Raw genomic sequence first — 26192 nt, forward strand, 5'->3', positions numbered from 1 at the left:
TGCTTCTAGGAAGTTAATGTTCCAGATAAGAATGGCTGGAGACCTATACACTATGCTGCTTTCCATGGAAGACTTGGCTGCTTACAGCTCCTTGTTAGATGGGGAGCAAATATTGATGATGTGGATCATGATGGAAACATTCCAGGTACTTCAGGAAAAGCAAATCTATAGTTTGAAAATAGAAATATTAATTGTATTCTTCAAAATATGAACCTGTTTGTTTTATGACATTGTCACTTCCTTTTTGGTGATTTTATTCCAAAGATTCTCTCTGGTTAGAGGGTGTTTTGTTTCCACATGTTCAAAAGCAGCCCATTTGTGTGTGGTTTTTAATGCAAATACTTTGTGAGGGGTCCTTTTACTAAGGCGCGCTAAAAGATTTAGCACATGCTAACAGCACCATTAAATTCCAATGGGCGTCTTATCATTTAGCGTACGCTAAATCTGCTAGCGCATCTTAGTAAAAGGACCCCTGAATTTGCTAATCAATTGTATTGATGCAGATTAACCCCCTGTTTTATTCAACTAGTATTAAAGTTTAGGTGCCCTTCAGGCTTATTTTCGAAATAGAAGGGCGCCCATCTTTCGACACCAATCGGGAGATGGGCGTCCTTCTCTCAGGGTCGCCCAAATTGGCATAATTGAAAGCCGATTTTGGGTGTCCCCAACTGCTTCCCGTTGCGGGGATGACCAAAGTTCCCGGGGGCGTGCCAGAGGCGTAGCGAAGGCGGGACTGGGGCGTGCCTAACAGATGGGCGTCCTCGAGCGATAATGGAAAAAAGAAGGGCGTCCCTGACTAGCACTTGGGCGACTTCACTTGGTCCAATTTTTCTTATGACCAAGCCTCAAAAAGATGCCTGAACTGACCAGATGACCACCGGAGGGAATCAGGGATGACCTCCCCTGACTCCCCCAGTGGTCACTAACCACCTCCCACTCCAAAAAAAACAACTTTAAAAACTTTTTTTGCCAGCCTGAAATGTCATACTCAGGTCCATCGCAGCAGTATGCAGGTCCCTGGGGTAGGAGGTATGTGTGTGTCAGCGGAGGCATAGCAAAGGCATGGACGTCCTTCTTTCAAACATTTTGGACGTCCTGAACTGCCCCCCCCCCCCAAGGATGGCCAAATTTCAAGGGAGCGGAGTGGAGGAGTGGCCTAGTGGTTAGAACACTGGTCTTGCAATCCAGAGGTGGCCGGTTCAAATCCCACTGCTGTTATTTGTGTTCAAAAATTCAAATAAATAAAGGGGGTGTCGGAGGCATAGCAAAGGCATGGACGTCCTTCTTACAGAAACATCCAAATTTTGGACATCCTCAACTGCCGTTGCAGGGACAGAGGCACAGCCAAGGACGTCCTTTACCCATACTCTTAAAAAAAAAAAAAAAAAAAAAAAAAAGACGTCCCTGACAAGCACTTGGACATTTTCACCTGTACTTGTATTTTTCTAAGGTTGTAGACGGCTATTATACACGCAGCTTGTCTGCATGTATGAAGCCGTCTTTGGCATGCGCAGAGCAGCCACGCATAATGCTTGGCTGATCTGCACTGGCTTCCCCTCCTTAGGAAGGAAATCGTGTGCAAATGAGCTAACGGTGAGCAGTTCATTTGCATGCGATTTCCTTCATGCATGCCCATTCCTTTCCGAATCGCTAAGGGTTCGGTAAGGGAAGGGCTTTTTCTATTCAGTTAGTGCATCAGTTAGTCCACTGCAGTGCCCCCTACGGTGCCCGGTTGGTGTCTTGGCATGTGAGGGGGACCAGTGCACTATGAATGCTGGCTCCTCCCACGACCAAATGAGTTGGATTTGGTCGTTTTTGAGATGGGCGTCCTCGGTTTCCATTATCGCCGAAAACCGGGGACGACCTTCTCTAAGGATGACCTAAATGTTGAGATTTGGGCGTCCCCGACCGTATTATCGAAACAAAAGATGGCTGCCCATCTTGTTTCGATAATACGGGTTTCCCCGCCCCTTCGCGGGGACTTCCTGCGAGGACACCCTCAGGAAAACTTGGGCGCGCCGTTCGAATTTGCCCCTCCACGTGATCTGATTTCTGTCATTTTTTGAACCCTGATATGAATCACCACAATTACAATGATCTTCAAACCATCCTAAGGTATCTAAATTTCTGTCAAGGGTTCTGCCACTTATGCTTATGATCATTGGTAATTTTATAGTGAATCACAGCAATCATAAGAAGGGAGAAGGGGTCATGAAACTATTACTACTAATAATCATTTCTGTATTGTTACTAGACATATGCAGTGCTCTACACATTATATGCAGGTACTTTCTCTGTCCCTACAGGGCTCACAATCTAAGTTTTTGTACCTGGGGCAATGGAAGGTTAAGTGACTTGCCCGAGGTCACAAGGAGCTGTAGTGGGAATCGAACCGAGGTTGCCAGGACCAAAGCCCACTACACTAACCATTAGGCCACTCCTCCATATAACAGAAACTATTTTTGACTGTCACTATCTGAAACTACTAGATTCTTCCTCATTGATCACACTTGGTGTTAATCAAATCTGCTATGTGAAAACTTCAAATGTTTGTTATTCTAGAATAGGTAGAATATTCTTATCTATCCCCCTCCACAAATGTTCTCCTTCTTTGTAGGTATAATCTCAGCTTAACTGAGTCAGAAAATATTAAGCAGCCTTTTCAGGGCTGAATTTATACCAACCAATATTCAGCACTATTTAATCGGCCAGGAACGGCTCCTGGCCGATTAAATAGCACTTAACCAGCTATCCGTGAATATTCAGCGGGGGATAGCCAGCTATCTCTCACTGAATATTCACGGTCAGCGTGTAGCGGTTAACCGTCTATATCGTACAATATAGCCGGCTAGCTGTGAATATTCAGTTGCTAGCTGGCTAGGTTTTGCGTCTAAATCGGACCGTGTAAATAGCAGGCCTATTTTGGCTGCTGTGAACTTAGCTGGCCAGTTCTGAATATTGACTTAGCCGGTTAAGTTTATAGCGGCCAAAAATAAACCAGATATTCAATGCGGATAACCGGATATGGCCTAGCATTGAATATCCGGGCTCAGCGCCGACTGCAGGAGTTTTCCAGCTGCCTCCTGAGGTCTGAGTATCGGCCTTATAGTGTATAATAATTGTTTTGCAATATAATTTAAATGGTATATGATTATTACATTTAATAAATGATTTGTTGACAGATCAGTTTATTCCTAGATTCTTTCTTAATAGCTGGGCTCTATCTTCATTTCTAGCTCATTTAGCTGCAATGGAAGGCCATTTACATTGCCTGAAGTTTCTGGTTAATAAAGGGGTCAGCATGACACATACACTGAGAGCCAGGAATGACCATGGAGAAACTCCAAAAGATCTAGCCCAGAGGTTCCATAAGAATAATATTGTACAGTATATAGATGGTGTGGAGTATGAAAGAGATCATCCAGAAGAACAGGAGGGTAAGTAGTGAGAAAAGCGTCTAGATCAGTGCTTCCCAAACTTTTATTTATTTATTTATTTTTGTTACATTTGTACCCCGCGCTTTCCCACTCATGGCAGGCTCAATGTGGCTTACATGGGGCAATGGAGGGTTAAGTGACTTGCCCAGAGTCACACCAATGTGGCCGCGCAGGCTTCTGCTTCTGTGAGTCTGACGTCCTGCACATACGTGCAGGACGTCAGACTCACAGAAACAGAAGCCTGCACAGCCTTCTACATGGAATGTTGCTAGTGGAATAGCAACATTCCATGTAGAATCTCCAATAGTAGCAACATTCCATGTAGAATCTCCAATAGTATCTATTTTATTTTTGTTACATTTGTACCCTGCGCTTTCCCACTCATGGCTGGCTCAATGCGGCTTACATGGGGCAATGGCCCAGAGTCACAAGGAGCTGCCTGTGTCTGAAGTGGGAATCGAACTCAGTATTCAACATGATTCCATTTTAACACTTAAAATTCATGTGACCCCAAGTGATGGTGAAACAGCAGGCCCCATTTCTTCCCCATCCAGTTGTTCACTTTCCTTCTTATCCAAAGCATGAAGGCAACAGCAACAGTAGTAGTAGCAGAAAGCCTTGTGTTTTAGTGTGTGCTCACAGACCCCAGTACTCTGTATGATAGACTCACGCGAGAGGAGGGTCAGGGTCAGTGCTGACTGCTGTTACAGCTGTGTACCCCATCTGTTGATGACATGACTTCATTTGGGTCCTGACTGACAGTTTTAGAACATTATTTCAGCTAGTTCTATGACATCATGAGCTTCACTTACAGCTGGTTGGGGTTTTCCCCCTGTTTTTCTTCCCTCAGGTTCCTCTCTTCCCTTGCACTGAAAGCTCTCAGTAGGGGGCCACTGCATCTGTGAGGAGGGTCTCAAGCACACACAGCAGCAACTTCATTAACAGATTCAGGGTGAATTCATACCAAGTTCTGATTTAAAAAAAATACAATCAACATTGTGACTAAATATTGATCCCTTTGTTTTTAGGACAAACTAATTGCAAACCTTGAAAGGTTAATTTCTGATATGCCAGTTTTTATGAATCCTGTAGGTAAACATTTGACATCGGAGCAGTATTTCATTTAATATTTATTTTCCAGTGCAAGGTAGCTGGTATATCCCCCTTTTCAATGCAAACAGTTTTGAACCAAAAAATTGCAAGTGTTCTCAAGTTTCCATATGGACTCTGAAAGAACCTTGGTGCTAATGCTGTCTGTCTGACATGACCGTACTACTACTACTACTAAGAATAAGAACAAGATGAAAAGATTGCGTGCCTAGGACGTTTTCTGACATTATTTGCTTGAAAGATGTATGTTTTGCTTTTTAGATTTAGCATTTCCTGCTCATGCTGCTGCATTTAGAGGCGACCTAGTATCACTTAGAAAATTAGTAGAAAATGGAATAATTAATATTAATGAACGTGATGACAAAGGAGCCACTCCCATGCATAAAGGTTAGTAATTTACAATCCAATTTATTTCTAGACCTGTTTGTATATAGAAATATTTCTGCATTAAATCTATTTAATAAAATATAGCGTCTCTTTGTTAGCAGCATGTTAGGCATGACAGACTTGCATCATATTAAGTGCTTGATTCATTAAGGCATTTATGTCATTCTGTGAAGGAAATTTTAAGGGGTCCTTTTACTAAGTCGTGTAGTCACCTACGTGCACCCAACACGTGTCAATTTGGAGTTACCGCCCAGCTACCGTGTGGCCCAGGTGGTAATTTCATTTTTTACACGCGTCCGTTATGTACGCCAGATAATAATTTTTATTTTCCTGCACACAGCAGAAACTGGGTGGTAAGTGTCATTCTACGTGCCTAGACGATTATCGCGTGAGACCTTACTGCTAAGTCAGTGGGTGACGGTAAGGTCTCAGACCCAAAATGGATGCGTGCCAATTTTTATTTTGCCGCACGTCCATTTTTAGCAAAAGTATAAAAAAGGCCTATTTTATAGGCGCTAAAAAATGGATCTGTGCACGCCCAAAATATGCGCCTACACTAGGGCAGCCCATTTTTCAGCGCACCTTAGGAAAAGGACCCCTAAGCTTGTGTCTGTAAGCATGTATTGTATTCTAATGTTGAAACCAAGTGCTTTTTAAGTAACAGATGTGGAGCCCAATCCTATATAATAATTTGCACCTCCAACGTTCCATGTCTGGTTGCCTGGGTTCGTAACATCTTCTGACGTCAGCCAGCCTCCAGCGTTCCATTCCCCCTCACTATCCTGCCCTTGCGTCAAGACGTAATGACATCAGAGGGTGGAATAGTGAGAGGGAAGGGAACGCTGGAGGCAAGCTGACGTCAGGAGTGATGTTACGAATGGAACAGAAGCCAGCCAGAGAACGTTCAGTACAAATCGACGGGAGGAGAGCATCGCAGGACATCAAGGGGAGGGAGGGAGGAAGGGAAGGGGAGGGCAGGGCAGGACAGAGGAGAATTGATGGACATGGATAGGATGGGAGGACAGTAGAGGAGAGAATCGTGGGACATGGATGGGAGGGGAGGGAAGAATTGCTGGACATGGAGGGGAGGGCAGGGGAGAGAGAAAAAAAAGCTTACATGACAACCTTCCTAGGGCCCGTTTCATTGTTGAGGAAACGGCATGGTTCCACTAGTTTTACATAAAACGTCCAGCTCAGTACACAGTCAGTTCTGATGGTATTTTAGAAAAGGCGGTGCATGTGTATTTGTGGACACTTGCAGTGGGAGCATCCATTTTTGAAACATACATATGGATAAAATGAATGGTACTATCCTAGCAGTTTCCACTTGGAAGTATTGGTGCTGCCATGTAGGAGTGAGGATTTTGCAACTTCCATGTGCAAGTGCCAACAGTTCCATGCGGCATCTGTCCAGTTTTACAAACCTACAAATGTAAGCACCGCCTATTAAGCTATAATTTTAATTTGATTTCATTTTGGAGGTGGAATTAAGCAACAGAGATTAAGGAGAATGACTTCTTTAATCCCTCATGTAAAACCCTGGTCAAAACGAGCACATTAAACCCTGTGTGCATCTGAGCTGGTGTAAAACCCATCAGGGCAATTTTTTCCCCTTGCTTGAATTGCCTGGCTGACTGCAGCAACAGCAAAGTCCCTGCCTTGTATGCACACTATTGTTTTATGAACCAGACAATTAAAACAGTTAATTAAAAAAATAGAGATGCTGATGGACATTGAAAGAATGCCAAACTCGTGCTGTGGCTGCAGATGGAGCTTTGTTCTCACTATGGATCTCAGCACCTCATACATGAAGATCAGCTGAACCTACGTTATTAATTTGCAAAATTGCCTGCAAGTGGTTTCACAGGACTATATAATCTCACATGAATAAGTACCTCTTTTAATAGTAAGGCTACTACTAATCAAGGCTGTAGAAGGCATAGGATAACTTTAGCCTAGCCAGATTTTTTTTCTCAAACCAGTCCTTATAGTCCCATTTTGCCAATTTAATTTTCAGGATTTCCACAATGATTATGCATGATATACATGATATACATGCAAATCTATCTTATACATTTATAGGCTCATTTTCAAAGCACTTAGACTTACAAAGTTCCATAGTAACTTATGGAACTTTGTAGGTCTAAGTGCTTTGAAAATGTGCCCCACTGCCAGTATTCTAAAAACAATAAACAGACTGGCTAGGACAGGGATACAGGAATTCAGGCCTCGAGTGTCACAAATAGTCCAGGTTTTCATGATATCCTTAATGAATATGCATTAACCTCTTCTCTGAGCTATCTGAATTTCACTCTGATTACATTTATACAATTATTTACTCACTGTAATCACTGTTATTTTATTCCAAATTTTTATTAGTATCTCTAATATTCAACCTTATATTCTTATTTCCTATTACATCTTCAATCTTACTTTCAAGCAAACCCACACTCACTCACAAGCTATATGTATAGACCGTACAATTTCTGAAACCTCTTTTTAACTCTCAGGGCTCTTCAATTTTTAAGAGTTCAATTCCTGTTTTTTAACACTCAATGCTAGAAGAATGGTCTAAGGTTTGGCAATTAAAATTCAATGCAAAGAAATGCAAAGTGATGCATTTAGGGAGTAGAAACCCACGAGAGACTTATGTGTTAGTCGGTGAGCGTCTGATAGGTACTGAGGGGGAGAGGGATCTTGGGGTGATAGTATCCGAGGATCTGAAGGCGACGAAACAGTGTGACAAGGCGGTGGCCGTAGCGAGAAGGTTGCTAGGCTGTATAGAGAGATGTGTGATCAGCAGAAGAAAGGAAGTGTTGATGCCCCTGTACAACACAGGGAGTATTGTGTTCAGTTTTGAAGGCCGTACCTTGCGAAGGATGTTAAAAAAATGGAAGCGGTGCAAAGAAAAGCTACGAGAATGGTATGGGATTTGCGTTCCAAGACTTATGAACAAAGACTTGCTGACCTGAACATGTATACCCTGGAGGAAAGGAGGAACAGGGGTGATATGATACAGACGTTTAAATACTTGAAAGGTATTAATCCGCAAAAAATCTTTTCCGGAGATGGGAAGGCGGTAGAACGAGAGGACATGAAATGAGATTGAAGGGGGGCAGACTCAAAAAAGATGTCAGGAAGTATTTTTTTCACGGAGAGGGTGGTGGATGCTTGGAATGCCCTCCCGCGGGAGGTGGTGGAGATGAAAACGGTAACGGAATTCAAACATGCGTGGGATATGCATAAAGGAATCCTGTGCAGTAGGAATGGATCCTCAGAAGCTTAGCCGAAATTGGGTGGCGGAGCAGGTGGGGGAAGAGAGGTTGGTGGTTGGGAGGCGAGGATAGTGGAGGGCAGACTTATATGTTCCGTGCCAGAGCCGGTGATGGGAGGCGGGACTGGTGGTTGGGAGGCGGGAAATACTGCTGGGCAGACTTGTACGGTCTGTGCCTTGAAAAAGGCAGGTACAAATCAAGGTAACGTATACACATATGAGTTTATCTTGTTGGGCAGACTGGATGGACCATGCAGGTCTTTTTCTGCCGTCATCTACTATGTTACTTCAATTTTTTATTAGTTCAATTCCTGGAGTTATTTGATTCCTATCTGTAGAGTCGCTATTAATACTGTCCCACAGGTGCTTCTGTCTTTCAAGAGGCTCTCTTTTATTATCCCCTCAATCTTGTTTTTCACTGTACCGCCATATCCAAAGCTTCAAGCTTGGTTTGAGAAACACTGATCTATAATATTGACAAATGGTTTAGTAGGCCTGATTCCAACCCTAGAATTCTGTGTGTGCCTCCCATATAAAAAGGGAGTTTTACACTAAAAATGGATATCTGGTAATTCATTAACTGATTGTTGGTAAAAGTTTATGAGCCACATATAAACTGTCATGTAAGCTCATCTCATGAGAGAGACCTTGGGGTGTTGGTGTCCGAGGATCTGAAGGTGAAGAAACAATGTGGCAAGGCGACAGCCTTGGCCAGAAGGATGCTAGGCTGCATAGAGAGGGGTATAACCAGCAGAAGAAAGGAGGTGTTGATGTCTTTCTACAAGTCGTTGGTGAGGCCCCACTTGGAGTATTGTGTTCAGTTTTGGAGGCCGTATTTTGCTAAAGATGTAAAAAGACTGGAAGCAGTGCAAAGAAAAGCTACAAAATGGTATGGGATTTAGGTTGCAAACCGTATGAGGAGAGACTTGCTGACCTGAACATGTATACCTTGGAGGAAAGGAGAAACAGGGGTGACATGATATAGATGTTCAAATATTTGAAAGGTATTAATCTGCAAACAAACCTTTTCTGGAGATCGGAAGGCGGTAGAACTAGAGGACATGAATTGAGGTTAAAGGGGGGCAGACTCAGGAGCAATGTAAGAAGTATTTTTCCCCACATGGAATGCTCTGTCGCGGGAGGTGGTGGAGATGAAAACGGTAATGGAATTCAAACATTCATGGGATAAACACAAAGGAATCCTGTTTAGATGGAATGGATCCACGGAATCTTAGCGGAGATTGGATGGCAACACCAGTAATTGGGAAGCAAAATCAGAGCTGGGCAGACTTCTATTGTCTATGCCCTGATCGTGACTAAATAGATTTGGATGGGCTAGAGTGTAAGTTTTAAGGGGCTTCGACTTTAGCTTCAGAACTTTTAGTACAAGAACAGTGCTGGGCAGACTTCTGTGGTCTGTGCCCTGAGAATGGCAAGGACAAATCAAACTCGGGTATACATATAAAGTATCGCATACCATGTAAAATGAGTTTATCTTGTTGGGCAGACTGAATGGACCATACAGGTCTTTATCTGCCATCATTTATTATGTTATATTGAGCAATTCTTCAGTATTCAGCATGCTTTAATGTTTTTCAGCTGCTGGACAGGGACAAATTGAGTGCTTACAGTGGTTAATTGAAATGGGAGCCGATTATGACATTACAAATGAAGCAGGAGAAACACCAAAGGACATAGCTAAGAGGTAATAATTATTGTACTTCTTCATACTGATACTATTTGCAGCTAACGTATCTTTTCTGAAAAACCAATATAAAGATGAATATTTTTGATTCATACAGCATTTTTCATCACTGCACAAGACACCACTATGGATGTTGCTAACAGTTGAAGTTTGCTTTTCACACCTATATTTTTATTACTTTATTCAGTTAGTCCTGGAAAGATCTACTTCAGTAATATCTAGAGATTCTGTGGCAGACTAAGGGCCTTTTTTGTCAAGCCGCACTGGTGGCTTCCGGTGCAGTAATGCCGACAAAGCCCATTCACTTTGAATGGGCTCTGTTGGCATTGCCGCACGGGAACCACTGGCGCAGCTTGATAAGAGGCCCTATAAGCGTGTCAAGATCTAGGCCCTTTGAGTTCAAAAAAGAGCAGATCTTTGGAGCAAAGGTTTGATGGTTTGTCCTATACCTTGAACATGTTTTAAATTGTGAAACTCCAAACTTGGGAAGCTGATCCCAGTTCCTGTATATTACAAAATCAAACCACGTAGTGTGAATCTATGAAGAATACTCCTTTGAAGAGTAACAGCTACGAGTAAATAATTACCCTGTATTAACAGTTGATCATGTTCTGCAGGTTTGCACAGCTGGCAGCGGTAAAGCTCCTGGGTGGCTTTGAGGAAGATGAGTCAGATGAAGAATTAGAGGATGATAATCCAAAGTTCTTTGAAAGACATGGTGTGGAAGGGAGCACAGATAACAAGGATGATTTACATTTGAGTGCTGTGGAAAAAAAGGAGGCTCGGAGTAGGTATTATTTTCAATCATTTTATCTTTATTTCAGTAGCAGAACTTTGGTCTTCACTTAAAAAATAAGTTGTCTTAACACTCAATTTTCTTTCTAAAAGCACCAGACAACAGCTGGGACTATGTTCTTTCATCATAGAAACCACTTTGTTGACTAAAACAACAATTTTGTCCAAGTCCAAGAAACTTTTCCCAAGAAATTAGGTCACTATCACTCTATCCAGGAGTCTCTGAATTGGTATGTATAGGTCAGACATTTCAGATGAAACTCCTACTCCATTTAATTTAAGCTTTTTGCGCAGAAGATTTTATGGTCCTGAAGGATTCATACCTTTGTATCCCTATTGATAAGTACCCTCAAAATACCTATGCTTTTGCATATGGGATCTTAAATGCCAATACGCATCTCAGTCTTTTGGGATCATAGGAGCCCCAAGGGAATTTACGAAGGTTGCAGTCTTAGCAGCCACCTTATGAATACAAGGCCTGAGCTACACAGCCCTATGGCTTCAAATTGGAATGTTGTTCAGACACGTATTTAAAGAAGCCCCATATTCATAGGGAGGCCACTAAGACTGTGACCTTTTGTAAATTCCCTTAAAGCTCCTGTGTTGCAAAAGGGTGAGATGTGCATTAGGATGTAAGATCTTCTGTGCAAAAGCATAGGTATTTTTGAGGGTACTTGACAATAGGGATACAAAGGTATGAATCCTGCAGAACCATAAAGACCAAGAAATCTCCTGCAGAGAGAGTTTAAACTAGGAGTAGGGATTCCACCTGAAGAGTATGACTTATACATACCAATTCAGAGACACTAGGTCCCTGATTGGATTGGATTTATTGATTTTATGTACTGCTTTATACCATGATGTCAAAGCAGTTTACAATTTACAATTCTCATGAAATTTAAAATTGCAATTCCATGTTACAGATAAACAGTACCAATGAAATAATCTACAACAAATCAAATAAAATATTGATGAAACATCCAAATTTTTAAAAGCTAGTGAAATGCAAAATATAAAGGGGCATTTTGAAGTTCCTCAGACAGGGAGTTCCAGAGGAGAGGACTAGTATGTGAAAATGCACACTTTCTGGTACATGAAAGTTTAATAACACCAAGACCCAGAAGATACAAAAGATATTTTTTTTGTGAAGAGCGAAGTTCCCGTTGAGAGGTATGTTTTGGCAACTTGCTACAAAGGTAGACTGGACATCCCAAATGGAATGATTTATAGACCAGACACAGCAGCTTAAAACTGATGCATACTGCAATAGGCAGCCAATGTAATCGATAAAACACTGGAGTAATACGGTTAGATCTCTTAGTCCCTGTTATTAAGTGTGCAGCTGTATTTTGCAGCAGTTGCAAACGTTGAAGGCTGGATTTACTCAATCCAGTCAAAAGAGAGTTACAGTAATCAAGCCTGCTTATGAAAAATGCATCTACTAGTTTAATCAAGTTACTTTCAGTCAGTACAGGCTTCAGTTGACGCAGCATAGTTTCTTGGACTATGATGAAATTGTTTGTTTAGTTAACAAATTGGTACCGAGGGCGCGATGCAGAAAGCTTACTGTGCTGTGAATGTTTGCATTAGACTCGTTGCAGCCAGTCTAAAGCAAATATTATTTAGCGAGTAATGCACAAAGGTGTTTTCCGTGGCTCTAACGTGTGCCGTTAGCAGCTACCAAAAACCCTATGCAAATACATTGCAAGGAGCTCATTAGTATTAAAATGAGCATTCTGAGCAATGCACAGACCTGAGCGCCTACCTGTTGGGGACCCCCCCCAGTAAAGGTGCTTTGTGGCAGCAGAAGCAACAGCAGGGAGGGGGTCAAAAGTGGTGGGGAGGGTCGGCGGGGGGGGGGGGGGTCAAAAGTAGAGGGGGCTAAGACTAAATCTGTGGGGGGCCCATGCCCCATGGCTCAACCTAGCTACGCCCCTGGTATGATCTAGACTGCCATCAGGAAGGCTGCTTCCCATCATCCTTTGGGCCCATGCAGTTTCTCCTTCTCTCTTAGACTGCTGTAAAGGAAGACCTGCCCTTCCTTAAGTCCTCCAAAAACCGTGATGAAGACACCCCCCCCTCACCTGACCAGTAACTAGCAGGCATGTCCATCTTCCATTACCTAACTCTGCAGCAAGTCAGATTAGGAGCTGGGACTCCAGAATGTTCCTGTTAGACTACAGAAGGCACATTGAGAAGGAAGGAGTAAAAAAAAAAAAAATGCCCCATCCCAGGAAGTTAAAGCATTTATCATTTACAAAAGAATGTTTTTGTGTTTGGGGCCTATGTTTCCATATGCACTCCTGCTTGAGCTTAGCCATGTTTTTATCTGCATCTTTTGTTGTACAGTATCTTGTCACATTCAGACATTGTAACTTCTTTGAAAGGAAGCTACTGGAATTGCAAGGTCACCTCTATCTATGCACCATATATCAGTAAAGCATGACTCGGGTCGCGGCCTATTTTTGCCAACAAGCTTTACAGCAGTATGTTGTGAGATGCTGACAGAAAACAGGACAAGATTTTGAATATAATTATTCTACCAGTTGAGAATAATCTTCTTCCTTCCACCCCAAGTGCTTGGCTGAATTTTCTCTTCTAAAAATTAATGTAAGCTCTGCCAGCAGGGACTGTCTTTAATGTTTTTGTGTACAGCCTTGATAATGTCTAGTGGTGCTATAGAAATGATAAGTAATAGTAGTAGTAGGAATATGCCATCGTATTATGAACGCTCCAGACTATCCCAACCACTCTTTCATATCACAATTTCACAAGGTATTCCAACAGTGCACTGCTTCATTATCATTTTATATCAAACGGGGATCTTCAGAATTTCAAGTACTTCCACCATCTGGGGACTAAGCCTCAGTAGTTTTAGTGGTGTTGCTTACATCATCATCGATCAACCCGTGATTTTCTATTTTTCTACAAAAGATCCCCGTTTGATATAAAATGATAATGAAGTAGTGCACTGTGGGAATACCTTGTGAAACTGTGATATGAAAGAGTGTTTGGGATAGTCTGGAGCGTATATATTATATTGAATCCCCACACTAGAAAAACATAGGTCTATTAAAATAGATCGTATTATGAACACCAGTTTTCAAATTGCAATGCTGATTTTAGATTACGGATACTCGAATGGGAATGCTGAATATTAAGGGCCCTACCCACAGCTGCTGTACAAAATAATGAAGGTCCTGAGAAGTGTTCTATCTGGCGTGCTTTTGGTATTGTGTTACAGTACTTTTTTATCTTGGTATAACTTTGCTGAGTAAATATCAACAATCTGTTTTACAGTAAGAGCATTTAAAAAGATTGGAGAACTTACAAGACTTCTGGAAATCGCCAAAAGCAACTACGGACAGCTAGGAGGGATATTGGAAGACGATATCAAGAAGAAGAAGGAAGAAAAAGAATCTGAAAGGTAATCTTTCCAAAACATATTTTGCTGAGGGCACACTTGATTGAATATAGCCTTCTATCTGTCTTTTTTGTGGTTGTTTTTTTTTATCATCCACAAATATGTGACCAAAATGGCTTAAATCATTACAAATGGAAACTGCTTTGCTATATTATACTTATTGTTGTAATTGTCTTTTTTAATGTAAATATGTTTATTGAAACAATGGTACCCAATACAAAAAGCAGTCAGAACAAACCAGCAGTCAATACAAAGATAATCAGGAAACTAATACAGTAAAGCAGAAAACAATTTGTCCTTAAAATAAAACAACCCAAAAACAAAACCTTCTTTTACACCCCCAACCTTTTCCAACTTCATCCCTTCCTTCAAATCAGAACCTAGCAAATCAAAAACAAACATAAATACCTTACAATAGAACTAGTGTCCCCTTGTGAGAAGCCATGTTTCTGAAAGCCTACCCATAAAAAAAGAAAAAGGAAAACCACTATGCCTTCCTTACCAAAACCTCTTCTTCTCAAATTCATAGTTAATTTAAAACCAAACTTTGAACTTGGGTGCTAGAGATTGTACATAGTTCTCCCATACGGATAGAAAAGGTTTCTTACGTTTATAAGAGGTTTGGCTCCATTTCGTTCCAAGTTACGCAACCTTTGTGCCAGTTACAAAAAGAAGGGGGATTTCCACTCATCCAAGCTCCCAAAATAAACTTTGTACCCACCAAACCCGCTTTGCTATAATGGTCTTTTAATACCATAGTGTAATATCACAAATGTTTAAAATAATTACAGTATTTCCAGTTGCAAAGACTGGATGGATCTAGACAAGCACCCAGAGGGAGGCCAAGGAACAGAAAATTACAGTAGAAGCTGGCTCTGTGGGTGCTGTGTGTGCTTGAGCACACGCAACATTGAGTATGAATAATAAGGTATTTGACTACATTCTTGTCTAAACAGTTCACAAGAACATAGAAAAATTTTGGAGAAGTTTCCCTAGCTTGATGTTCTAGAACTTAGAACTTCCGTAGACAAAGCTGTAGAACACGTGGAAGGGCATAATCGAAGGGGGCGCCCATTTCTAAGGACGTCCCGGCAAAGGGGCAGGGAAACCGCTATTATCGAAACAAGATGGGCATCCATCTTTCGTTTCGATAATACGGTAGGGGACGCCCAAATCTCAACATTTAGGTCAACCTTAGAGATGGTCGACCTAAATGTTGAGATGGTTGACCTTAGAGATGGTCGTCCCCTGTTTTCGGCGATAGTGGAAACCGAGGACGCCCATCTCAAAAATGACCAAATCCAAGCCATTTGGTCATGGGAGGAGCCAGCATTCATAGTGCACTGGTCCCCCTCACATGCCAGGATACCAACTGGGCACCCTAGGGGGCACTGCAGTGGACTTCACAAATTGCTCCTAGGTGCATAGCTCCCTTACCTTCGGTGCTGAGCCCCCCCAACCCCCCCCCCCCCCCAAAAAAAAAACCCATTCCCCACAACTGTACACCACTACCATAGCCCTAAAAGATGAAGGGGGGCACCTACATGTGGGTACAGTGGGTTTTGGGTGGGTTTTGAAGGGCTCACATTTACCAGCACAAGTGTAACAGGTGGGGGGGGGGGGGGATGGGCCTGGGTCTGCCTGCCTGAAGTGCACTTTACCCACTAAAACTGCTCCAGGGACCTGCATACTACTGTCATGGAAATGGGTATGACATTTGAGGCTGGCAAAAAATTAAAAAAAAAATTTTTTTTTAGGGTGGTAGGGGGTTGGTAACTACTGGGGGAGTAAGGGGAGGTCATCCCCGATTCCCTCCGGTGGTCATCTGGGCACCTTTTTGAGGCTTGGTCGTGAAAAAAAATGGACCAAGTAAAGTCGACCAAATGCTCATCAGGGATGCCCTCCTTTTTTCCATTATCGGCCGAGGACACCCATCTCTTAGGCATGCCTCAGTCCCGCCTTCGCTACACCTCTGACACGCCCCTGTGAACTTTGGTCATCCCCGCGACAGACTGCAATTGAGGACACCCAAAATTGGCTTTCGATTATGCCGATTTGGGTGACCCTGAGAGAAGGACGCCCGTCTCACACGTGCGTGTAAGGTCTTATTGATGAAGAAATGCATCGCTATAAAGTTAAAACCTGTGACGCTTTCAGTTGAAGGAGAGGTATTCTGATGGTATGGTCCGCTGATGGGATATTGTATATGCAGCGGAGGAATGATTTATGGATTGAAGGGGGGCAGACTCAAGAAAAATGTTAGGAAGTATTTTTTCACAGAGAGAGTAGTGGATGCTTGGAATGCCCTCCCGCGGGAGGTGGTGGAAATGAAAACGGTAACAGAATTCAAACATGCGTGGGATAAGCATAAAGGAATCCTGTGCAGAAGGAATGGATCCTCAGGAGCTTAGTCAAGATCGGGAGGCGGGGCTGGTGGTTGGGAGGCGGGGATAGTGCTGGGCAGACTTATACGGTCTGTGCCAGAGCCGGTGGTGGGAAGCGGGACTGGTGGTTGGGAGGAGGGGATAGTGCTGGGCAGACTTATACGGTCTGTGCCCTGAGGAGCACAAGTACAAATCAAAGTAGGGTATACACAAAAAGTAGCACATATGAGTTATCTTGTTGGGCAGACTGGATGGACCTTGCAGGTCTTTTTCTGCCGTCATCTACTATGTTACTATGTCTCCCGATTTCGAAAATGCCCCTGCAAATGCACTTCAGTTTCTTCATCTTCATGTTTTCCATCTCCTCATCCTCTGATGCATTTATGTGGAGAGTATGGAAGAAAATTAATGTATTGTCTAAGGAACACCACCACAAAGACCAAATGTGGTGCTTATTTTAGAAGCCTCATTTGTGATTTACACTTGTAAGTACTGACATTTGCACATGTATCTCAGATATGCATGTGCAACCTGAGTTTAGAAAGCTGGGATTTACATGTGTAAATCTGCCTTATGTGCCGATGTTAAGAGGGAGTAGTTTAGGGCCCAACCAAAAGCTACGTGTGTATTCCCTGTTCTCTGATGACAAAAAGAATATCATCATCTCACTTGTGGGTGATATCATCCATCAGAGCCCCCCTGTGGGAACAGCTCTCTAGCTTTGTAAAAACTTTTGAGATTTACATCTGGTCCCAGGTACATGTAGGTTTTGTAAAAATGTTCATGTTGGGCAGTACTTTATAAGAGGGATTAAGAGAGCTCTGCCCTCTAACACCCCAGTGTTTTCCCCCTCAACTGCCTATTAAGATGTTGTATTGTACAAACAGTGTGAGCACGATATCTGTTATTTGAATGTTCTAGTGTGTGCCTATTAAGGTATCTCATTTGTATTGTCCTGACATTGTGAGTATCATATCTGCTATATGAATGTTTTTCCATGTTGCCTATTATGGTATCATTTATATTCTGTTGACATTTATCATATTCCTGTTATATGATCATAAGCAGTGGGCGACTTAGCTGTTTGGGGAGGCTAAAGTGGGCAGGCTAGTCATGGTATAGGTATGGCTAGGGTGGTGTATGGAGTGGAGGAGAATGGAACGGAGCAAGTTAAAATCCTTGGAGTGGGGGACAACACCTATGTCAACAGTAAAAGGACAGTGGGACACTTTTAAACACAGCATGGAACGAGTCCACTATCCTGCTTATTTTCGAAAGAGAAAAACGCCTATATTTCGACCCAAATCGGGAGATGGGCATTTTTCTCACAAAGGCGCCCAAATCGGTATAATCGAAAGGCGATTTTGGGTGTCTTCAACTGCACTCTGTCGTGGGAACGAATAAAGTTGACAGGGGGGTGTCGGAGGCGTGGTGAAGGCGGGACCCTAACAGAGATGGGCGTCTTTAGCTGATAATAAAAAAAAAAGGTGTTTGTACCGCAATTTTGGGTCACTTTTGTTGGACCCTTTTTTTTCACGAACAAGTCCCAAAAAAGTGTCCCAACTGGCCAGATGACTACTGGAGGGAATCGGGGATGACCTCCCCGGACTCCCCCAGTGGTCATTAACCCCCTCCCACCAAAAGAAATGCCACTGTAAAAACTTTATTTTCCAGCCTCTATGCCAGCCTCAAATGCCGTACCCACCTCCATCACAGCAGAATGTGTTCTATCCTCTGACAGTCTTTCCCTGGTTCTGATGTGGCTCTCGGGTGAATTTGACACCTTTTCTGTTATGTGCACTGCAGAATCACATCAGCAATGCATGTTGGTGGGTGTAGGGTATTGGGCTCCGTGATTCCACTAGCTTGTGGTAAGTGTTCACGATGTTGGTAGTTGGTAGGTTGTACTCCCATGGTGCTTTTCCCCCTGCTAACTGGGTTAGAGTGTGTCCAGTTTTGTTTCCGGTAGTCCATGAGGTAGTGGCCATTTTTGTAAGCCAGTTTTAGATCCCTTTCATGTGTTAGCCACGTTAGAGAACTTAGTTCTTACCTTGAATGTGGCTGAAAAAGGGCATTGTACAGCATTCTGCCAGCTCTGACCTACTGCTAATCTCAGTACCAGGGAGACTTGTTGCCAGTGGGGCACAACCTGTGACCTGCAGTTAACTGTGAGTAAACGTGCTTATTCCAATAAAGGACGTTTTCAGAGAGATTAGTCTTCAGGTGTCAACTGGTGTGCCAATGTTATACAGCAGCAACAAGTCCTAGAGGCCTGCGTGTATGCAGGTCCCTGGAGCACTTTTAGTGGGTACCGCAGTGCACTTCAGGCAGGTAGACCCAGGCCCATCCCCCCCCTACCTGTAACACTTGTGCTGGTAAATGGTAGGCCTCCAAAACCCACTGTACCCACATGTAGGTGCTCCCATCAGCTTTAAGTGCTATGGTAATGGTGTAGAGTTGTGGGCAGTGGGTTTTGGGGGGGGATTTGTGGGGCTCAGCACCCAAGGGAAGGGAGCTATGCACCTGGGAGGTAATTTAATGTTTATTTCTATTTTTTACAATTGCCCCCTAGGGTGCCCAGTTGGTGTCCTGACATGTGAAGGGGACCAGTGCACTACGAATCTTGGCCCCTCCCACAACCCAAAGCTTTGGAGTTGTTCGTTTTTGAGCTGGGCGCTTCGGTTTTGATTATCGCTGAAAAATGAAAACGCCTACATCCAATGCATTTGCCTGGCACAAACAGTATTTTCGAACCTAAAGATAGACGTCCATCTTTTTCGAAAATACGGTTCGGTCCGCCCCTTCACGGACCCGTTCTCAGAGATAAACACCCATGGAGATAAGCGTTTGCATTCGATTATGCCCCTCTATGTGACTCTGGTGTAGCTGTATCTGCTGACTCCCCAGTACCTCTGTTATTGATGGTAATGTGCACACTGAATATGCTCCAGAAATTATATGCCAAAAAAATAAAAATAATGCACCATATTAAACAGAACAATATTTGCAGTATGCTGGAGATATATGTAAGTACATTAACACTTGGCATCCAGACAGACCTAGCTCCCTAGTTCAGCATCTTCCTGTTCACCATCAGGCTTATTTTCGAAAGAGAAGGATGCCCATCTTTCGACACAAAGCGCAAGATGGGAGTCCTTCTTAAAGGGTCGCCCAAATCAGTATAATGGAAAGCCGATTTTTGGCATCCCCAACTGCTTTCCGTCACGGGGATGACCAAAGTTCCTGGGGGAGTGTCAGAGGTGTAGTGAAGGCAGGACTTGGGCGTGCCTAACACATGAGCGTCCTCGACCCATAATGGAAAAAAAAGGGCGTCTCTGACTTTACCTGGTCCTTTTTTTCTTACGACCAAGCCACAAAAAAGTGCCTAAACTGACCAGATGACCACCGGAGGGAATCGGGGATGACTTCCCCCAGTGGTCACTAACTCCCTCCCACCCTAAAAAAAAAAGTAAATTTTTTTTTATTGCCAGCCTCAAATATCATACCCAGGTCCATGACAGCAGTTTGCAGGTCCCTGGAGCAGTTTTAGTGGGTGCAGTGCACTTCAGGCAGGCGGACCCAGGCCCCCCCCCCCCCCTACCTGTTACACTTGTGGTGGTAAATGTGAGCCCTTCAAAACCCACCAGAAACCCACTGTACCCACATCTAGGTGCTCCCCTTTACCCATAAGGACTATGGTAATGGTGAACAGTTGTAGGTAGTGGGTTTTGGGGGGCTCAGCACACAAGGTAAGGGAGCTATGTACTTGGGAGCTTTTTCTGAAGTCCACTGCAGTGCACCCTAGGGTGCCCGGTTGGTGTCCTGGCATGTGAGGGGGACCAGTGCACTACGAATGCTGGTTCCTCCCACGACCAAAGGGCTTGCATTTTGTCGTTTCTGAGACAGGCAGAGGCAATAAACTGAAAATTGTACAATGTCTTAAAAATATTGAACAATGAACAGAAAAGTTGCAAACAATAACAGGTAACTGAAATATGGATCAATTATAAAACTATCTAAGTAGTACCAGGGGAGATCAGGACATTTAACTGTTCACAGAGCCTCAGCAAAGAGATCCTATTCTCTTTTCTTCCTGGCTAATACTGGGGCAAAAGCCAGTGCATTCCAAATGAAAATGAATTCTCTGGGCCAATCAGAGCCCAGAACAACAATCTTTGAAAGTATACTCCAGACTGCCTTTCCAAAAGGCTTAAACATACACCACCTGCTGGCCAGACTAGAGAAATGCACTTGGACCAAAAGGAAATAAGGCAATTTTACAGGCTTAAAACACACTGTTCTACCACACTTGCATATCTGAAAAATGTAATATCCGCCAATTTTACCGTATCGACTATCTTTTTTTCCCCATTTGCCTCTTTGCTTTCCTGCCACTTTTCCAGCTTCTCCAGGTATTTTTGCCTGTCTTTCTCTTTCTGAGTTGTCTTGTAACATATGAAGGCTAACCTTCTTTCCCTTACCTTTTCAGCTACTACGTTTGAGAACCAGAGCGGCCTTCTTTTCCTCTTACTTTTATATAATTTTCTAACATAAAGGTTTGTCGCCTTTAAAATAGCTTCTTTCAGTTTTGCCCACTGCTGTTCTACTTCTTTCAGCTGTTCCCATTCAACTAATCCTTTCTTGAGAAATTTCCCCATCTTGGCAAAGTTAGTTCTTTCTTTAGATTTATTTACTGCCTTTTTGAAGGAATTCACTCAAGGCGGTGTACAATAAGAATAAATAAAGCATGTGCAATAGACAATTACAGCAGTAAAAACATGCAAATAACAATACAAAGTATGGCATAGTATACTACTTGTCAAACCAACAAAAAGAAGGTCCAAGTCTCCCGCAAAACACACATAAAACCACAAAAAGAGCGGAAGAAAAACCAAAACAAACCAGAAAAAACCATATGGAGTAAGAGCACCAGAAAAGTTTATTAGGGTCCTAATAAACTTTTCTGGTGCTCTTACTCCCTATGGTTTTTTCTGGTTTGTTTTGGTTTTTCTTCCGCTCTTTTTGTGGTTTTATAGTTTACTACTTACAATGTCAACACAATACGTGATAGAACATTTTAATTGACAGTAAAGGGTATAAGCAAAGATGGAACCTATAGATAGGTAAGAGAGTAAGAGGAGATAGAAAGTAAGGTGATTAATTTAAAGAAAGTTGCACATGAGGTCAAAAAGTACAAAAGGAATAGAACAGAAGGACATTTAAACAAAATTCTAAATCCAGACAATTAGTCCACTATCGCAAAAAGAAATGCTTGGTAAAGATTTTGCAGTGTTTGCGATGTTCTTCCTTCCTAGGCAATACATGTTAATGAAATCTTATTGCCTAATATTTTATTTATTATTTATTAGGATTTATTTACTGCCTTTTTGAATGAATTCACTCAAGGTGGTATACTGTAAAAATAGATCAAACTTGACCAATAGGCAATTACAGCAGTAAAAATATTCAAAAACAATACAAACTATGGCATGGTATACTACTTACAATGTCAACACAATACGTAATAGAGCATTATAATTGATAGTGAAGGGTAAAGCAAAGAAGTAACATGTAAACATCTTATGAAGTTGTAGAATATCAGCACTGAAATGTCATTGTTTGCTGTCTTTGATTTATTTTTGCCAGAATTATTAAAGAGCTAAAAGCCCAACTGGAATATGAACGATTACGTCGAGAGAAACTGGAGAGTCAGCTAGATGATTACCGGGCAGAAATCGGTCACCTCAGTGGGTGCATAGAGAATCTGCAGACCTCCATTACCTCCTCGGTTGGTACTTGGTTTTGGTATCATCTATTTCAGAACTATCATTCTTTACTTTCTGTCCAGAATTTGCATCTTTACCCTGAAACTCTGCGTCCTCTAAAGATCCTTGAGCTCTCTGCCTACCCACTAATAGAATCTGAGTCTTACTAACCATCCACATCTGTATGGCCAACAAACAGCCATTTTACCTAGAACTTGAGAGATTTTGAATAAAATCAGCTTTATTTGCCTTAGCTATCTTAATATAGACTTTGCTGTAGCTAAGAAATAGAGGTGGACATCTTACAGTGACCCTTGCTGGCTTAATCATGGCTTAAACTGTGTTTTTTAAAACTGTTCTTGAAAAAGAAGGTTTTTTTTGACACACGATGATTATAAACGTTGAATCCCCATGGAACTCTTGCTGTTATAGAGCTATAAAAGCACCTTTTCTATTCTTTCTAAGCCCACATGATGGACAGTTAGTGCGTAGTAATACGGACATGCTGATTAGTGCAGGAATGCACCCTCCAACAAAAAAATATTTTTTAGCTCATAAGTAGTACAGGCAGATTTGGACTAGCATATGCTTACTGCAGGACACCTAAGCACATCCTGCAGTAAGCATATGCTAGCACTTACCACAACTTAGGAAAAGAACCCCTTTGACATCTAAGGCCCTGTTTACTAAGGCACACTAGTGTTTTTAGCGCACACTAGAGACACCCATCTATTCTTATGGGTGTCTCTGCCATTAACACACGCTAAAAACGCTAGCACACCTATAGTGCGGCTTAGTAATCAGGGCCTCTAGTTTCCCATACACAAGATTTTGATAAGCTCGTCATGATCATCGGAGCCCCATCCTATAAAAGTACATATCGTATATATTCAAATATAAACCAATATGTTTTGGCTAAAAGGCATCAAAAATTTAATCTCTGTTTATATTCAAGACCTACCTCCCTCCTCCCACACACGATGTCTGGCATTCCTACCATCCCCTTGCTCCTACTAAAAAACACACATGACATTAGCTGTGTATCCTTATGCCTGCTTCCAAGCTGGTGTAAATGGGTGTAGCCACATATTTTGTGCTGGTCTTTTATCAAGACATGTAGGCACCTTTGTGTTTTTATAAAATAGGCATGTATTTGGGTTCTGCACCGAGGTACTCTTGTGAAGGATAATTTTTTAATAAGTATAATTTCCAAAGGTCACTTCCATGGGTAAACAGACTGGGTAATTTGAAAACATTCTTACTGCAGACAAAATTACACATTGATGGCACTTTTCAGTTTGTGTGGTTATCAAATCTATAGTTTTGTTTTGACCGCAGTTGCTTTTTACCACTTCCCAGAAGCTGTTTCCCCAGGCAACTACCTAATCTGCTTGAAGATTGGGATGGCTCTGATTCTCCAGCACATAAGACCTCAACGATACATTGATAGGTGAAGGAAGCAATTGCTTTGTAAATTGAACAGTCAAGACCTGGGTAGCATTTCAGAAATAAAATTTTAGCTTCCCTGAGGAAAGACTCATTCTCTGCCATCTGTTTTCCCACAGCACCTGCAAAATTCAATCATCCAAACTAGGTACAAATAAGCAAACACTCAAAAAGGAACTGTATCCACCAAGTGCAACTGGAAAGTATGTCAAAAGCCTTCATGGTCTGTGGACTCCAATTTCTCTCTCCACTCACTTTCCTTATGCACATCCCCAAATTCAGTGTTTAGGCCAAAATATCCCAGGAGTGGCCTAGTGGGTAGGGTGGTGGACTTTGGTCCTGGGGAACTAAGGAACTGAGTTAGATTCCCACTTCAGGCACAGGCAGCTCCTTGCGACTCTGGGCAAGTCACTTAATCCTCCATTGCCCCATGTAAGCCGCATTATGCCTGCCATGAGTGGGAAAGCGCAGGGTACAAATGTAACAAAAAAAAAATAGATACTACTGGAGATTCTACATGGAATGTTGTTACTATTGGAGATTCTACATGGAATGTTGCTATTCCACTAGCAACATTCCATGTAGAAGGCTGCGCAGGCTTCTGTTTCTTTGAGTCTGATGTCCTGCGCGGCCACATTGGTGATCTGCGAGGGCCGACTTCTACATGGAATGTTGCTAGTGGAATAGCAACATTCCATGTAGAATCTCACATAGTAGCAACAACAGTGGAGGAGTGGTCTAGTGGTTAGGGTGGTGGACTTTGGTCCTGAGGAACTGAATTTAATTCCCACTTCAGGCACAGCTCCTTGTGACTCTGGGCAAGTCACTTAACCCTCCATTGCCCCATGTAAGCCACAGTGAGCCTGCCATGAGTGGGAAAAGCGCAGGGTACAAATGTAACAAAAATAAAAATAAAATCTCCAGTTCAGAGAGAGAAACTCTTTTGGGATCTTGGCACATACTTGTGCCCGGGATTGGCCACTGTTGGAAACGGAATACTTGATGGCTCTTCAGTCTGTCCCAGTATGGCAATGCTTATGTTCTTATGTAACCACGGCATCCTCTGACTATCTGTATGTTTTGTTAACATCCAGTATGGGAGCCAGCTTCAAGAGACAAGAGCAGGATTCAACTATATGCCAGCATCTGTATGAACTGGGAACGCTTTGGAGGTCCTTGGTTTAAATATTTGTACAAAAAGGCTAAATTTTAATTTTGAAATACTAATCTGAATAACAGCCATTTCAATGAATAGTGTATGAGGTATATATTTTATTAACATAGTTCCATAAAGAAATAAAGCCATGCCAAGTACATTTAACATATTCATCTCTTATTCCTCTAGGAAGAAAAGGTATCTGATACAAACAAGGAGAAAAAGAAAACTAGGAAAAAGCAGCAGAGCTATCCAGGGGGAGTGTTTGTGAGACGAGGCACAGAGAAGTGAATGGCCATAACCATGATGTAAACGCTCCAGGCCTTACACTATTTTACAACAGCAGTATCTAGACTGCTCCAAATAGCATTGCAGCTGCTTCACAGCTCCATTGCTTTGTTTTCCTGTGGATTTCTTCCAAGGTTTTGTCTATTCTGTCTTAGTACTTAATCTACTTTTTATATTGTCTTGGACTCAAGGGACCTTTTACTGTGGCCTTCATCATATCACACTCTGAGCAGTTGCTGTTCATACATTTGTGTGAATCTGGTCTGGAGCTGCAGTGAGGTAACAACGCACAATCTAATTTCCTTAGAATCATACTGGCGGGCATCCAATGAAAAGAAGCAGTTAGCCCTCTAATCTGCAACAGATACACGTTTTAACTAAAGAGATCATTTTAAAGGGAAACGTGGAATGTAAGCTGTTTCTTTTTGTTGTGCTCCTTTACTGATGTCCTCTTAAAGTGGCCCGGTCTCACTGCTGCTTTGTAATGCTGGCTTATACTACATGTATGCCAAAGAAAAACATATTCACTTTTTCTAATGCATAAAAAGTTATAGGAAAATATAAGTTGCTCAATGCTGACAGTTTTGCTGTTTTATAAAAGACTAGTAAAAAAGGCCCGTTTCTGACACAATTGAAACGGACGCTAGCAAGGGTTTCCTCGGAGTGTGTATGTTTGAGAGTGTGTGTGATAGTGACTGTGTGAGAAAGAGTGAATCTGTGAGTGTGTGTGTGTGTGTGTGACAGAGAAAGTGAGACTGGGTGCGAGTGTGTCTGAGAGAGAGTGTGTGCCTGGGGCCCCTCCCTCCCTCCCACCCAGTTCCAGTGTTCCCCCTTCCTCCGTGTTCCAGGGTAGTCGTCCCTCCTCCCTCCGAGTTCCAGGGTCGTCCCCCTGTTTTTTGTTTTAGTTTTTGTACAGGTGGTGTATTCCCCCCCTCCTCCAAGTTCCAGACCCCCGCCCTCCCTCCCCCCTCCGAATTCCAGACCCCCCCTCCCTCTCTCCGAGTTCCAGACCCCCACCTCC

General features: G+C 42.5%; 1 protein-coding gene across 2 annotated transcripts in view; it reads left to right on the forward strand.

The window, feature by feature from the left end:
- Positions 1-25842, forward strand: part of ANKRD42 (ankyrin repeat domain 42) — a 53064-nt gene extending 27222 nt beyond the window's left edge. For both annotated transcript variants that reach the window (XM_030200100.1, XM_030200101.1), the window contains 8 exons: positions 10-145; positions 3237-3437; positions 4809-4934; positions 9808-9913; positions 10531-10700; positions 14009-14135; positions 22163-22304; positions 25073-25842. In XM_030200100.1, coding sequence (XP_030055960.1) covers positions 10-145; positions 3237-3437; positions 4809-4934; positions 9808-9913; positions 10531-10700; positions 14009-14135; positions 22163-22304; positions 25073-25174 — 1110 coding nt within the window. In that variant the 3' untranslated portion in view covers positions 25175-25842. The remainder of the gene's footprint in view (positions 1-9; positions 146-3236; positions 3438-4808; positions 4935-9807; positions 9914-10530; positions 10701-14008; positions 14136-22162; positions 22305-25072) is intronic.
- Positions 25843-26192: the final 350 nt, after the last annotated feature.

The sequence above is a fragment of the Microcaecilia unicolor genome, chromosome 4 (assembly GCF_901765095.1).
Source record: "Microcaecilia unicolor chromosome 4, aMicUni1.1, whole genome shotgun sequence".
Taxonomy (NCBI): Eukaryota; Metazoa; Chordata; class Amphibia; order Gymnophiona; family Siphonopidae; genus Microcaecilia; species Microcaecilia unicolor.